General features: G+C 43.1%; 1 protein-coding gene across 17 annotated transcripts in view; it reads left to right on the top strand.

The window, feature by feature from the left end:
* The window catches only part of MADD (MAP kinase activating death domain), a 112,811-nt gene that overhangs the window by 38,283 nt on the left and 59,922 nt on the right, over positions 1–14,606 (top strand). For all 17 annotated transcript variants that reach the window (XM_063289709.1, XM_063289712.1, XM_063289710.1 and 14 more), the window contains 5 exons: positions 60–295; positions 570–726; positions 10,419–10,522; positions 11,957–12,150; positions 13,888–14,168. In XM_063289709.1, the coding sequence (XP_063145779.1) occupies positions 60–295; positions 570–726; positions 10,419–10,522; positions 11,957–12,150; positions 13,888–14,168 (972 nt within the window). The remainder of the gene's footprint in view (positions 1–59; positions 296–569; positions 727–10,418; positions 10,523–11,956; positions 12,151–13,887; positions 14,169–14,606) is intronic.

The following is a 14,606-nucleotide window of genomic DNA, read 5'->3' on the forward strand; positions in this document are numbered from 1 at the left end:
GCTTTGTGCCTTTTCATTTTTCATGCTATTTGCTGAATTACCTATCTTTCCTTTTAAAGGGTTGCTATGGTGAGATTCTTCAATTCACCAAATGTTTTACAAGGATTCCAGATGCATACCCGCACACTTCGCCTCTTCCCCCGGCCTGTGGTTGCATTTCAGGCCAATTCCTTTTTAGCTTCACGACCAAAGCAGACACCCTTTGCAGATAAATTGTCCAAGACACAGGCAGTAGAATACTTTGGGGAATGGTCTCTCAATCCCACTAATTATGCTTTCCAAAGAATCCACAACAGTAAGTGTTGATCGTGAATTGTTAACCCGATTTATATTAATGTTGGATGTTCTGATACAAAAATATTGCTGGGAAATTAACTGCCCAGTATATCTTAAATCTTACCTGTTCAGTGATAGAATTTGTCTTCCCAGTAAGAATCTGAAATACCTATTCAGGCCTGAAATATTTTTATTTTCAATATTTTGTCTGGTTTTTGGAATGTTAATGTAGCTTGGAATGTTAATATTAATGTGGCATTAGGCAAATTACTTGTTTCTTGCTTCTTTTACAGATATGTTTGACCCAACTCTGATCGGTGATAAGCCAAAGTGGTATGCTCATCAACTGCAGCCAATCCATTATCGTGTCTATGACAGCAATTCTCAGCTAGCTGAAGCACTGAGTGTCCCGGCTGAAAGAGAAACAGATTCAGATCCTACTGATGATAGGTTAGTAAGGAGTGGAATGCAACCTCATGCAACCAGTCTTCAGTGAACTTTGTAATTTCTTTGTAAGAATTATTTTCTTTGTTTATGTCTTTGTGCTCTCCATCAGTTTCTGGGACACATTTCAGATAAATTATAACAAATATCAATAAAAATATAGTTGAAACAACAAAAAAGTAGCAAATCTAGTTCTAAAAGCTCTTGAAAGGCCTTTTAAAGCTTGGGAGAATAAAAAGGTTTTTCTTGGTTCCAAAAACCTAATATACAACTACCAGGGTCTATTACTGAACTCTTTCTGATCACTCTGGCTTCCATTTTTTCCATCTTTTTGCTTTTTTTACAAATGAGTTTTCCATATGTATGGTTCATCTATAGCATTAAACCATAAACTCTTGACCTGGCAGTCGAGTCAATCAGGCACCCATCAGGGGTTGACTGCAAGAATTTTCCCACTTTTTGTACCAATCAGACAAAAGAGGGAGACAGTGACCAGAGCTATGCCCTGGAACAAATATGATGTCTGAAGCCTTTCCTTATGCAACATGAGTATCAAAACATCAGGAATTTCTCAAGGCTACAACCAGGTATGAGAGAACAATGCAAAAAAGTAGTGCCAAAGAGATCCTACAAATCTGGATCAACTGTATTTTATTTTTAATGCTTTAAAAGAATGATGACATAGAAGCTGTCGTAGATCACTTGGCAAGAGATTGTATGGAAACACTGAAGTAAAATTTTGCTTCTATCAGCATGCAAGACAACTTCTATAGATCTACCAGAGACCTACCTTCATGTTCCAATAAGGAAGAACATAGAAAATTCCTAAGGTTCTGCTACAACAATAATTGCTATCAGTACAGAACTCTTCCATTCATTCTAAGCTCCAGTCCTTTGGATGTTCACCAAAATACTAATAGTAATGACAAACCTGCAGACTAGAGAAAATTTTATTTTTCCTTAATTAGTTGACATGTTAATACATGCAGAAATGCATTTAGATCACCTGAGGCTGCCTGAAACACCACTAATTTATGGTAAACTGGGAAAACAGCATCTTGAGACAGGCTCAGTGCCTGCAATACTTTGGAGAAATTTTGGACACTAATTAATTCAAAATTTTCTGACCCTAGTAAGATGGGGGAAAATGGTGCAGTAGACATTTGTAACGGTTGCCTAATCCCAAATACTCAGTCTCACAAGCTCGGGCTTAAAGATAACTGATTTATTAAAGGAATAGTATGCAAATACAGAGAAAGCTGAGAATGAGCAAAAGCGCGCCAAATACAAACTTAAAAGCCTTGCCTGTGAGCAAGTTCCGCCCCATCCCTCGTCGGGGCGCTCCCCCTCCCAGGTGCTAGAAGCCGTTAGACGCGCCTGGGAAAGTAACCTTGAGCAGGAGCGCAAACCCAAACATACATTCCAAGCCCTCAAAACAACGGAGGGTGAAGGAATGGAAAAACCCCGGGTGAAGGAACACGGAACAGAAGATGACATGTGAAACGTTACAATGTTAACAGCACATTGAAATGGGAACATGACATATTGCCCCCCTAAAGAAAGACTATGGAGCAGGTTTGTCAGGATAGGCAGAGTGAAATTGGGCTAGCAGACGAGGGGAAAGCACGTCTGGAGCAGCAACCCATTCAGGATGAGGGAAATGTTTCCAGCGGACGAGGTACTGTAAAGCGGAGCGCTGGCGTCGGGAGTCGAGGATGGATGTCACCTCGAAGTGTTGCTGGTTGTCGATCATGAGCGGAGGTGGTGGAATGGGTTGGGGATGCCAGCGGTCCGACGGCAGGTAGGGCTTGAGTAAACTACAATGGAAAACAGGATGTAAACGTTTAAGGTTGTGAGGCAAATCAAGTTTAAACGTAACAGGGTTAATTTGGGCGATAATTGGGAAAGGTCCGACAAATTTAGGGCCAAGTTTCTTGGAGGGTTGTGGGGATTTGATAAACTTAGTTGACAAGTAGACTTTATCTCCGACAGTAAAAGATGGTTCTGGGGAACGCTTTGCATCGGCATGGCGTTTATAAGTAGCCTGGGCATGGAGGAGAGCTTGTTGAATATTAAGCCATGATTGCTTGAGAGAGTCCGCCCAGTCAGTAAGGGAAGCTGGCAGCGGTTGTGGATGGGGAAGTTCAGGAATAGGAACAAAATCACGTCCAAAAACTGTTTTAAAAGGAACTTGACCAGTGGTTTGATGAACGGCATTGTTGTAGGCGACCTCTGCAAATGGGAGTAGGTCAACCCAATTGTCCTGTTGGTAGTTAACAAAAGCCCTGAGATATTGTTCCAGTGTAGAATTAACCGCCTCTGTAGATCCGTCCGTTTCCGGATGCCACGCGGTGGAAAGTGACTGTTTGGTGCCTAAAAGTTTTAAAAATGCCCGCCAGAATTGTGACGTAAATTGTGTGCCTCTGTCACTCACCAAATGGGCGGGGATACCGTGGAGGCGGTACACGTGGATGAGGAAGAGGCGTGCCAGCTGTTGTGCGGTGGGGATAGAAGCGCATGGGATGAAGTGGGCTTGTTTGGAGAAAAAGTCTTTGACCACCCAAATGACAGTTTTGCGTTGACTAGGGGGTAGATCAACGATAAAGTCCATGGAAATGTCCTGCCAGGGGACAGATGGGGTGGCGACGGGTTGAAGGAGACCTTGGGGTTTGCCTGTTTTGCGCTTTATCGCCGCACATACAGGGCAAGCAGTAATATATGCCTTCAGGTCTTTGAGTAAAGTTGGCCACCAGAATTGCCGGCGAACAAGGTGCAGAGTTTTTACATAGCCAAAATGTCCAGCCAGCTTGTCATCGTGGCAGCGCTGGAGTATGGTTTTTCGCATAGCATCGGGTACATAGAGGCGATCGTTGTGCCAGGCAAGATCGTCAGTGAAGGTTAAACTGTTTCTATTGGTTTGTAACCAAGTATCTGTTTTAAGGTGGAAAAGCAACTGTTGTTGCAAATCGGATGGAATTGACAAGCGCGGCGAGCGGCTGGAAGGCAGAGCGGCTGGAGGTTGCGTTGATTGCACTCGGGTCTGGCTGCGAGTCACCGCTGCCAAACTTAATTGTTTGTCGGTCCAGACGGTGCCTTGGACCGTTGGCCCTGGGCCAGCATCTTGGGGTCTGCGGGAGAGTGCATCAGCTAAAAAGTTTTTCTTGCCTGGTATGAACTTAAGGGTGAAGTCGAAGCGGCTGAAAAACTCAGCCCAGCGCAGCTGTTTGGGACTGAGTTTTCGACTGGTGCTTAGAGCTTCCAGGTTTTTATGGTCAGTCCAGACTTCAAAAGGGTTGGAAGTGCCTTCCAATAGGTGTCGCCACGTTTCTAAAGCCGTTTTTACAGCAAAAGCCTCTTTTTCCCAAACGTGCCATCTCCTCTCGGTTTCAGTGAATTTGCGAGAGAGGTAAGCACAGGGTTTCAAGGCGCCAGAGTGGTCAGATTGTAACAAGATTGCTCCTATGGAGAAATCAGAAGCATCGACTTGTACAACGAAGGGTTTAGAGGGGTCTGGATGCTGTAAAATTGGCTCTGTGGTAAAGATTTGTTTGAGCGCTTCGAACGCCTGCTGACAGGCAGGAGTCCATTTAAGGAGCGCGCCTGGGTTCTTTGAACGTCGCGTATCCCCCTGTCCTTTGGTTTTTAACAGTTCAGTAAGGGGGAGGGCAATTTCAGCAAAATTTTGGGCGAATGCCCGATAAAAATTAGCGAATCCAAGGAAACTTTGTAATTGTCTCCTGGTATGGGGAGGCTCCCATGCCACAATAGCTTCTACTTTTGCAGGGTCCATTTCAATGCCCTTAGCTGAAATTCGATAGCCGAGGTAATCAATTTGTGACTGATGAAAGGCACATTTTGACAGTTTAGCATACAACTCTGCTTTTTTCAATTTAGCCAGTACCTGACGCACCAAGTGGATATGTTCTGACATGGTTTCAGTATAAATCAATACATCATCCAAGTATACCAGTACCCCCTTAAATAGGTGGTCATGCAAGACCTCATTGATTAGTTGCATAAAGACCCCAGGTGCTCCGGATAAACCAAAGGGTAAGACTTTGTATTGGAAAGCCCCAAGAGGACAGTTAAATGCTGTTTTCCACTCATCCCCTTCCCTTATGCGAATACGAAAATAGGCGTCTCTTAAATCCAGTTTTGAGAAGATTTTGCCTCTGGCCAGATGTGATAACATATCTTTGATCAGGGGCAAAGGATATTTATTTAATATTGAGACCGCATTGAGCCCGCGGAAATCGGTACAAAGCCTTAATGACCCATCCTTTTTTGGCCTGAACAGGACAGGGGCTCCTACCGGGGAATTAGCCGGCTCAATGAAACCCCTAGCCAGGTTTTTGTCAATGAACTCCCTTAGCGTAGTGAGCTCTTTGGGAGACATGGGGTATATTTTTGGGTGAGGCAATTTTACATTTGGTAAAAATTCAATGGCACAGTCCATTTTTCGGTGGGGTGGCAAGCGATCTGCTTCCTTTTCCCCAAATACCTCAGCAAAATCCTGATACTGATTGGGTAGTCCCTCAAGAGGTTGAAGCGTTTGCACAGTAGTATACGCTACCCCTCCACCCTCCATGTCTTCCAGTAGGTCTTTTTCGGGTACCTTGTAAAATCCATCTTTAAAAGTCACAGTTCTATGTAGCCAGTTGATAAAAGGGTTTTGTTGCACAAACCAAGGCATCCCCAAAATAACCAGAGGACCCCCCACTGGAGCTACCACAAATGGCAGCTTTTCCTGATGGGAGCCCATCTGCAAGGCGACCAGTCCAGTGGAATGATTGACTGCTTTCCCTCCCGCCATAGTTCCATCCAATTGGGTGAAGATCATAGGTCTTGGCAAAGGAAACGTGGGCAGTTCCAGAGCCGCTACGACATCAGGGTGCATAAGGGAACGGGAGCAGCCCGAGTCTAGCATGGCCCAAACTTCCACAGTTTTGGTTTTTGAGCTCAGTTTAACTTTAACAGTCAGTGTGGGGAAATTTCCACTCACCGAATCGTGGTTACGCCCGGTTTCTTCCACCTGCCCTAGGGCGCCCTTCAGGGCAGGTGGTAGGCTTTTCCCGCCGGCTGCTCGAATTGCAACTCTTCTTCCTCTTCTCCGAAGGGTAGTTCTGGGGGGTCCAGTTCTGCGACGGCCGCTTTCAGTTTCCGCGGTGGAGCAGGAGCAGGCGACTTTACTGTAGGTTTCGTCTGTCGTTCCTCTGGACGGCGTCTCGGGCACGACGTGGCTCGATGCCCTTCTTTCCCACATCTTAGGCACTGACCTTTGGAGAATCGTCGTTCCCTTTCTTCTTCCCAGGTTTTCGGTTTGGGGCGGCTGGCAAGTCCAGATGTGCGCGCTCCTCTAGCAAGACGCGATTGTCTAAGCTCTTTGGTATGGGCATAGGTTTGCAGGGCATTTTCTGCGCTGCCCGCCAACTGAATCCACCCGTACAGCGTTTTGGGATCATCTCTTCCTAGTGCCCAGCGAAGGATTTCTGGTTCTAGCCCCTGCTTAAACATTTCAATTAAGGTTGGCTCAGACCAGTCTTCCACTTTCCCTGACAAAGCTTTAAATTCCAACGCATAATTGGCAACCGAGAGGGACCCTTGGTAGAGTTTCCTCAGGGCATTTTTAGCTGTTTCTTGGGCTAGAGGGTCTTCGAAATGCTGTTTAAGTGCCCACAAAAAGTCATCGAAGTCCTCTAACTCAGTTGCCTCAGCCTGGCACAGTTGTACATACCAATCAGCTGCCCTTCCTCTCAGTTTGTTGGCAATGAAATTGATTTTGCCATGTTCTGACCGAAAGTTCCGGCCCCAATCTTCCATATAATGCTTGGCATTAGTGATAAAGAAGGAGAGCGTAGTGGGATCCCCATCGAACTTCACTCCAAATGGTGGGAAGTTTCTTGCCGGCTCAGCTGGCTGTGGCGGTTCCGCAAATGTCAGCGTACGCCGAGCCCCCATGGGTGGCCAATCCCTAGGAGGTCTTGCCTCTCGCCCCCCTGCCTGACGGGCTGATCGAGTCTTGCTTCTCCCCCTGGTTGGTAGGGTACTATGCCTGGGGTACTGTGACGGCTCTTCCTCCCAATCCTCCGGGGTGGGCTCTGCATCTCTGGGTAGATCCTTAAGGATTGTCACTATTAGATCCATTTTATCCTCTAATGCCCTCATACGAGCTGGAGTGACCGGCTCTTCCAGGGGTTGGTTGGTTACCACCACCCTCGGTGACAAGGGGACTTCGGGCTCCCAGGATAATTGTGGAGACCCCCTCCCCGGTGCTCTTTCCATAACAGTTTTATGTTCACTCCTGAGGCTCTCCTGCATGGATATCAGCAGCTCATCTAATTGGACATCCCGCAACTCCCGACGTGCTGCTCTTTGCGCTCTCGAGGTTAGAGCTGGCCGGATCCTTGCCGCCTCCCGCTCATCCTCGCTTCCATCACTTGCGCGAAGCTGATGTTCGGTCATTGCTAGCGTTCCCTCTTATCCAACGATTGGATGGGGCTAGCGGAAAATGGATGAAATGATTCTCAGCTTTATGTAACGGTTGCCTAATCCCAAATACTCAGTCTCACAAGCTCGGGCTTAAAGATAACTGATTTATTAAAGGAATAGTATGCAAATACAGAGAAAGCTGAGAATGAGCAAAAGCGCGCCAAATACAAACTTAAAAGCCTTGCCTGTGAGCAAGTTCCGCCCCATCCCTCGTCGGGGCGCTCCCCCTCCCAGGTGCTAGAAGCCGTTAGACGCGCCTGGGAAAGTAACCTTGAGCAGGAGCGCAAACCCAAACATACATTCCAAGCCCTCAAAACAACGGAGGGTGAAGGAATGGAAAAACCCCGGGTGAAGGAACACGGAACAGAAGATGACATGTGAAACGTTACAATGTTAACAGCACATTGAAATGGGAACATGACAACATTGCTGTTTGTACATAGAGCTTCTCAGGTATGATGGAGCACCAGCTTGCTAGGCATGATGGTATCATGTCAAGTGATGCTTCCTTGATTATGATTTTATTTCTGACAGGCTCATGGCTACTCTGCCTTTTCAGAACTTCAATGCTCTCCAGCCACACAAACAAATTCTAGTGCTGAATCCAGTCCTAGCAGAATTGGACTGGTGCTAATATCAAATAGCATGTGAAAGAAAGTCAGCTTGGAGATGCAAAACAGGATTAGTTGAGTGTCATTCTGCTTGGTTGAGAGGCTCCTCTCAAAAATAGGATAGCCCAGGAATAGCGAAGCCAAGAAGAGAACCAATAAAGCATTAACTTTCTGGAATTCCAGCCAATCTGTTTGATGTTGAAAGATCCTGGACCACTCTGAAAAGGAAGCACGTTCTGATAGATGGACAGCATATTTGCCCAAAAAGGAGGAAAGAGGTTCCAAGTCCCTCAGTAGGAAAATGAGCAAATTACTTCTTTGGATAGAGTGAAGCTTGTGTTCAGTTAAGTTGGAATATGTAGAAGGCATCTGCGGCATGGTAGCTGATTGGCTGTGCAGGATTTCCCTCAAAGAAATAGAAGGGAAATGGAATCCTGTCCCCAACAGTTTGGTTTTCATCAGATATCTTGTTGATTTAGGCTGACTGATCACTTCTTTACTTTCAGACAGGATAGGCTCAGCACTTCTCTGTGCTTCCATATGCAGGTACAAGAATAATGAATGTGTTGGTATCCCATTGCAAAAGGACTTGCATCTGTCTTGACTCAGGGCCTTCCTGTCCACCCATCCTTGAGTCAGCAGAGAACTATATAGTATATAATCTGCTGTTTCCATTGCAGATTCCTATCTCACCTGCATTGCCTTTGATCCAAGACTGCAGTCACCTAACTTTTGTCCAGTGGGCGACAAAGCCTAATAGATTTTATACACCTTGACCCTGACCTAGGACAGTGTTGGAATAAGAAATAACTGTTTTAATTCTGGTACAGCTAAGAATGATCTGCGCTGAGATTTAGATGAAAGAAATGCCATGGGGCCATAGCAGGAAAAGAAAAACCACACTCCTAGTCCATGTTTGTGCCATGGTGTCAGCCCTTCAAGTTGCATCAGACTAGGGAACCAAAATCATATAAATTAATATTATTTTTTATTATAACAGAATCTTGCAAGTCTGAATGCTTTCCCCCCCTTCCTCCCTTTATCTTTGTGAGAACTAGGGAGAATCTTGTCTGAGATGCTTTCTCAGGTTAGAATTGTGGCCTGGATTCAGATTTATTTTATCTGACTGTTGTCTTGGTTGCAGCTCTTCCACCTGTTCCTCAAGGTTATTCCTTCTGCCCATGACATATGGTTAGGTGCAAATGGAGAAAGGCCCTTATTATCTCATAGGTCATAGACTGCATCAGAAGCATAGGTGCAGAGGTACTTCTGATGACTCCTTATTGGCCTCTTGAAGCAGGCTTTTGAACCTGGTGGAATTGATGGGACCTTGTTATTAGAGTATCCCAATGTGGAAGAAGCTCTTTCTTCAGGGCCCCAATCCTCCCCAGACTCCATGGCCATCCATGTCCTTCTCTGGTTAAGTAGTTAACGTGGGCATTGTGCTCACATTTCCTGAGAATTGCCGGTTTGAACTATATACTTGGACATCAGATTTTGGCAAATAAGTTCTCCAAAAAGTAACTGTTGCATAGTTTGCAATTTTGGGAACTCCATCCGTATCTGACACTGCTTGATAAGTTGAGGGTGCCTTCCATGAGACACAGGAGAAAATGCAATTTTCTATTCTTTGAGTTGTCCTGGGGCATTCAGCGTGCTCCTCTTTCTCATTCTCGCAGAATTGGCACAGTATGTTTTATTTTAAGGTTTTTTTATCCTGCCTTTATTATTTTTATAAATAAGTCAAGGTGGGGAACATACCAAATACTCCTCCTTTCTCCTCTTTTCCCCACAACTACTCTGTGAGGTGAGTTGGGCTGAGAGAGAGTGACTGGCCCAAAGTCACCCAGCCAGCTTTCATGCCTAAGGCGGGACTAGAACTCTCATATCATGCCTGATTGGCTATTGGGCTGAGGGAGAGTGACTGGCCCAAGGTCACCCAGCCAGCTTTCATGCCTAAGGTGGGACTAGAACTCTCATATCATGCCTGATTGGCTATTGGGCTGAGGGAGAGTGACTGGCCCAAGGTCACCCAGCCAGCTTTCATGCCTAAGATGGGACTAGAACTCTCATATCATGCCTGATTGGCTATTGGGCTGAGGGAGAGTGACTGGCCCAAGTTACCCAGCCAGCTTTCATGCCTAAGGTGGGACTAGAACTCACAGCCTCCTGGTTTCTACCCTGGAGCCTTGACCACTAGACTAAACCTGTGCCATACATGTGACAGTGATTTTTATTAGGAATTCCTCCACTGTTTCCCTTTTACCAGTGGAGTTTCTCCTTACTGTCTGTTTATTCCCACATAGTTTTTAATTTTGCCACAGGACACCATTCTTGTTCATCCTTTCAGTGTTTTCCATTGACATGGGGTTGCAGAAAAATCTGCTTTTCCAGTCTGGTCAGGAAGGCAGTACAGATCTTCCCCCAACATGGATAATTCAAGATTGGAACTGGACTATTAGCGGCAGGAGGAGCTACCTGGCCATAGTGAAGAGTGTTCTCTGTACAACTAAGGGAATTAAAATTCATGGTAAACAAATTCTGCTAAATCTCTTATGCGGTATATTTTTCTTCTATTTTTTTCTCTCTCTGCAATAGTGGGAGTGACAGTGTGGACTATGATGATTCCAGTTCTTCATATTCTTCCCTTGGTGACTTTGTTAGTGAAATGATGAAGTGTGACATCAATGGTGATACTCCAAGTAAGTACCCTTGACCTGTAAAGCATTTGTTCTGGATATAGGTATAGGGTTCAGGCTAATTTAATTGCTTTGAAAGAGACTTTTCATCTCAGTGAACAGCTGGAATTTTGCCAGGAGTATGGAGGGTATTTTGCTTTGTGCATTCTGCTTGGAAGTATCTATAGAATAATAGAAGGTAAGTATTGGAAGGGATCTTGGAAATTTAGTTTAACCCCCTGCCCAGTGCAGGAATCCATTACTACAGCGTCACTGACAGATAGCCATTCATCGTTTAAATGAACACTTCCAGTGAAGAAGAGTCCACCGTATCCCAAGGAGGTCTGTTTCATTACTGAATAGCTTTTACTGTTACAAAATGCTTCCTGATGTCCAATCAGAATCTGTATCTTTATAATTTAAACCATAGTTCCTTGCTTGTCTTCTGGAGCAACTTTGAACAAGCCTGCCATATCTTCTACGTTGCAGTCTTCAGGTACTTGAAGAGAGTTATCTTGTCTCCCCACAGTCTTCTCTTCTCCAGACCTCTAACTTACAACTTTTTCCTTCCAGAACCTTTATTGTCTTGATTTTGTCCCATGCTTCAGTTTGTTAATGTATTTCCTAAAACGTGCCTAGAACTGGACATAATATTCCAGATGTGGTATCACCAATACAGAATACAGAGGAATTATGTCTATGTGTAAACATATATGCACACTGTTGGTTTGGGTTTCTCTGCAGCATAAGTCATCTGATGGGGCCAGATTTAATAATAATCATGTATATAGTGAGTACCGCAGTGTGTGGTAGCACCTAGACAACCTTGACTAACCTTGAAAGCTAAGAAGGGTTGGCCGTGTTAGTAGTTGGTTGAGGGGTCATGTGGGAATTCTACAGTGGCAAATCATTTCCATAATGCTGCCAAGAAACTGCATAGATGCAATCACCAGGAATCAAACTTTACTCAAAGATATCTTTATATTAAAAAAAAAGATTTGTCCATAAAATATATACTGTAAATCTTCTTGCACAGCGATCTTTACATGAGATTATAAAGTTACTTGCAGCTGCCTTTATTGGGACTTCCTTGTGCGTGATGCTTATAATGGTAATGTTTTGTCACAGATACATTGAACTGAAAGGGGTCATTGAGGCCCACTCTAACCCTTTGTTCAATTCAGAAATCCAAATAAAAGCACTCAAATAAAAACATTGCTGGCAGATGACTAGCCTTTGTTTGAATGTATCCAGTGAGCCTTCTCCTCTTTGAATAATTGATTCTATTGTTGAACTGCTCTTACTGTTAAGTTTTTTTCCTCTAGTGTTCAGATGGAATCTGCCTTCCTATAATTTCAGTAATCTAGTGAGTGCATGAATTTCTTGAATTACTTGTCAATCAGCCACTATAGATTTGTGTTGAACTGAAACAGTGTATATATTCTAATGTCTCTGCAGATGTGGATCCACTAACTCATGCAGCTTTGGGTGATGCAAGTGAAGTGGAGTTTGATGATTTCCAGGAATACTCAGGAGATATGGATGAACAGGCTCCAGACAGTGAGAATTCCCAAGATAATAACCAACCTCGGTCCAGTTCAAGCACTACAGCCAGCAGTAGTCCTAGCACTGTTATCCATGGGGTGAATCATGTATGTAATGGAGTAGATGGTTAATGAAACAGGAGTTTTAAAGGAGCGAATAGTTATAATTATGAAACATTAGGTAGAAATCAATGGGATGTCTACTAGCTTTCTACTGAAGTGAAATACCGGAATTTCAGTATTCATCATAGACTCTTTTCTTAGAAAACTGTTCATTGTTTGTAGTTACCACCTTTCATCTGTCTGTGATTAGACTTAAGGGACAAAGATACAGGCAATCAATAGCTTAGAGTAAAAATGCCTTATTAACTGCCATATCTTTGGATATGCAAATAAATATTTTTAAAAATGAAAAAGGGTTTGCAAGCCATAGAAATTATATAAAAATAAAGAGCAAGCAGGGAATTAGCTGTAATTAATTTTTAAAGCCCTAACAGCAAGGGATTGCAGATCATTAGGAATTGAGAAAAACAGTTTGGTGTAGTGGTTAAGGCAGCAGGCTAGAAACTGGGAGACCATAAGTTCTTCTCAAAGCCAGCTGGGTGACCTTGGGCCAGTCACTGTCTTTCAGCCCTAGGAAGGAGGCAATGGCAAACTACTTCTGAAAATCTTGCCAAGAAAACTGCATGGACTAGGCCAGGCAGTCACTAGGAGTCAACATTGATTCTAAGGGACCAAAAAAAAAAAATCGAAATCTACAGGAGAAGCTGTTAGGCATGTGGGGGGAAAGACTTTCCACTGTAACTTCCATTCTGTGGAATAGAAGCAATCCTTCCTTGCTTAAGGATTGAACCCCATGGTTCTGGCATTATAAAATGCAATAAATAAATGATGAGAATCAAGCTACATGTTTAACTGGAACCTACAAATTACCTTCAGCATTTTAAAGAGATTGCAATGATTTTAGGTGGTTTGAATTAAACTGCTTTACTTAAATTTCGGGGTAGTACTGAGCTGGGATAGTGATGAAATAATGAATAGAAATATTTGAGACAGTGTTGGAAATATTAGAAATTGAGTGAACATTGTAATACAGTACCAGCAAAGTTTATTCTTATATACTATCTTTGGATAACTCAATAATCACAAAGTGAACTGTGAATATATACTGTTGCATCAGCTGGCTTCTACCCAGCACAGCTCACAAATGGCTTTTGTTCAGTTGCCTCCAGCCTTCTGCTTGTGTCTTTTGCCTGCAACTTTCATCCTCCACTATTACAGAATCAAACCTAAAATAACCCATAGTTGTTTTAGTTTTGTTTTTATTGTAAGCAGGAGGCAAAAATATTAGATGTCACGCTAAGCCCACAACCAGCAGCTGGCTTCAACAAGCTGTTTGGAGAGGCAGAGAAGAACCAGTTCATGCAAGCTCACAGAGCCATTGTTATGGTTACAGTTTCATCCAGTATATTGCTCATTCCTTCTATAGTATTTCAGATATTGTCCTAAACATTTATACTCATGATTTCTTTAATGTGTACAGTTAAACTTTGTTGTCTAAATGTCTCCACAGAAAAGAATGGTTCCAATGATGCAAGTACTTATATTACTATTAGATATGTGGACCAAAATGCAGAGAGATTATCCTAATGTTGTTTATGTAATAAAACTCAGTTTAGCAGAAACAGTGATGGAAATCAATAGAATGTTTTATGTTAAATTTTACTTTATCAATAGTAAAATGATAAACTACTTTATCATTTTAAACTATGATAAAGTAGTTTAACATCAACTATTACAGAAATCTATAGCTATAAACAAATTTATATCTTGTTCCCTGTATAGGAATCAGTGGATTCAGCAGAGATAGAAGAAAAGATGGTAGCTGGATTTTCAAATCACCTTTCCAGCTTGCCTTTACAACCAAATTTTCCCAAGATGGCTGTGGATCATCGTGAAAGTGAGAGTCCTTCATTCAGTTTGAGCTCTACAGAAGGAATGGTGAAGAAACGAGAGTATGATAACCCATACTTTGAACCACAGTATGGATTCCCAACAGAAGAGGAGGAAGATGAACAGGAAGAAAGCTATACTCCAAAGTTCAATCAGAATCTCAATGGCAATCGGTGAGAATTGTCATATCCAGCACTGTTTTTTAAAATTAATCTTGGCCCTTCCTATTTAGTATTATCTATTGTCTTAGAAGTTTCTTGAAGTTCAGATACATTCTTAAGACTGGGTTAAAATTATTCTTCTTTAGCTAAAAGAATATACATTAAACTCCTAAGTCTTTATAGGAAATAATATTTATGTCTAACATAAGAGACACCAAAAATAGCATGGAGGCTTCTTACGGTGCAGTCCTCTGCTATCTGTGGGTAATTTCTATGCAATAGTTAGTCATCAGGATGGGGCAAAAGTAACAGTAGAAAGGAAAAAGTCATATCATTGTCCATATAACTTACATTAATCTCAGATCATGCTGCTGCACGCCTGTATGAAAAATATAATTTACTTAGAGAAGAAGATCTATGGGATTACTTTAGTGGACCTTCTGGTACTTA

Source organism: Candoia aspera, chromosome 1, assembly GCF_035149785.1.
Source record: "Candoia aspera isolate rCanAsp1 chromosome 1, rCanAsp1.hap2, whole genome shotgun sequence".
NCBI classification, from domain to species: domain Eukaryota; kingdom Metazoa; phylum Chordata; class Lepidosauria; order Squamata; family Boidae; genus Candoia; species Candoia aspera.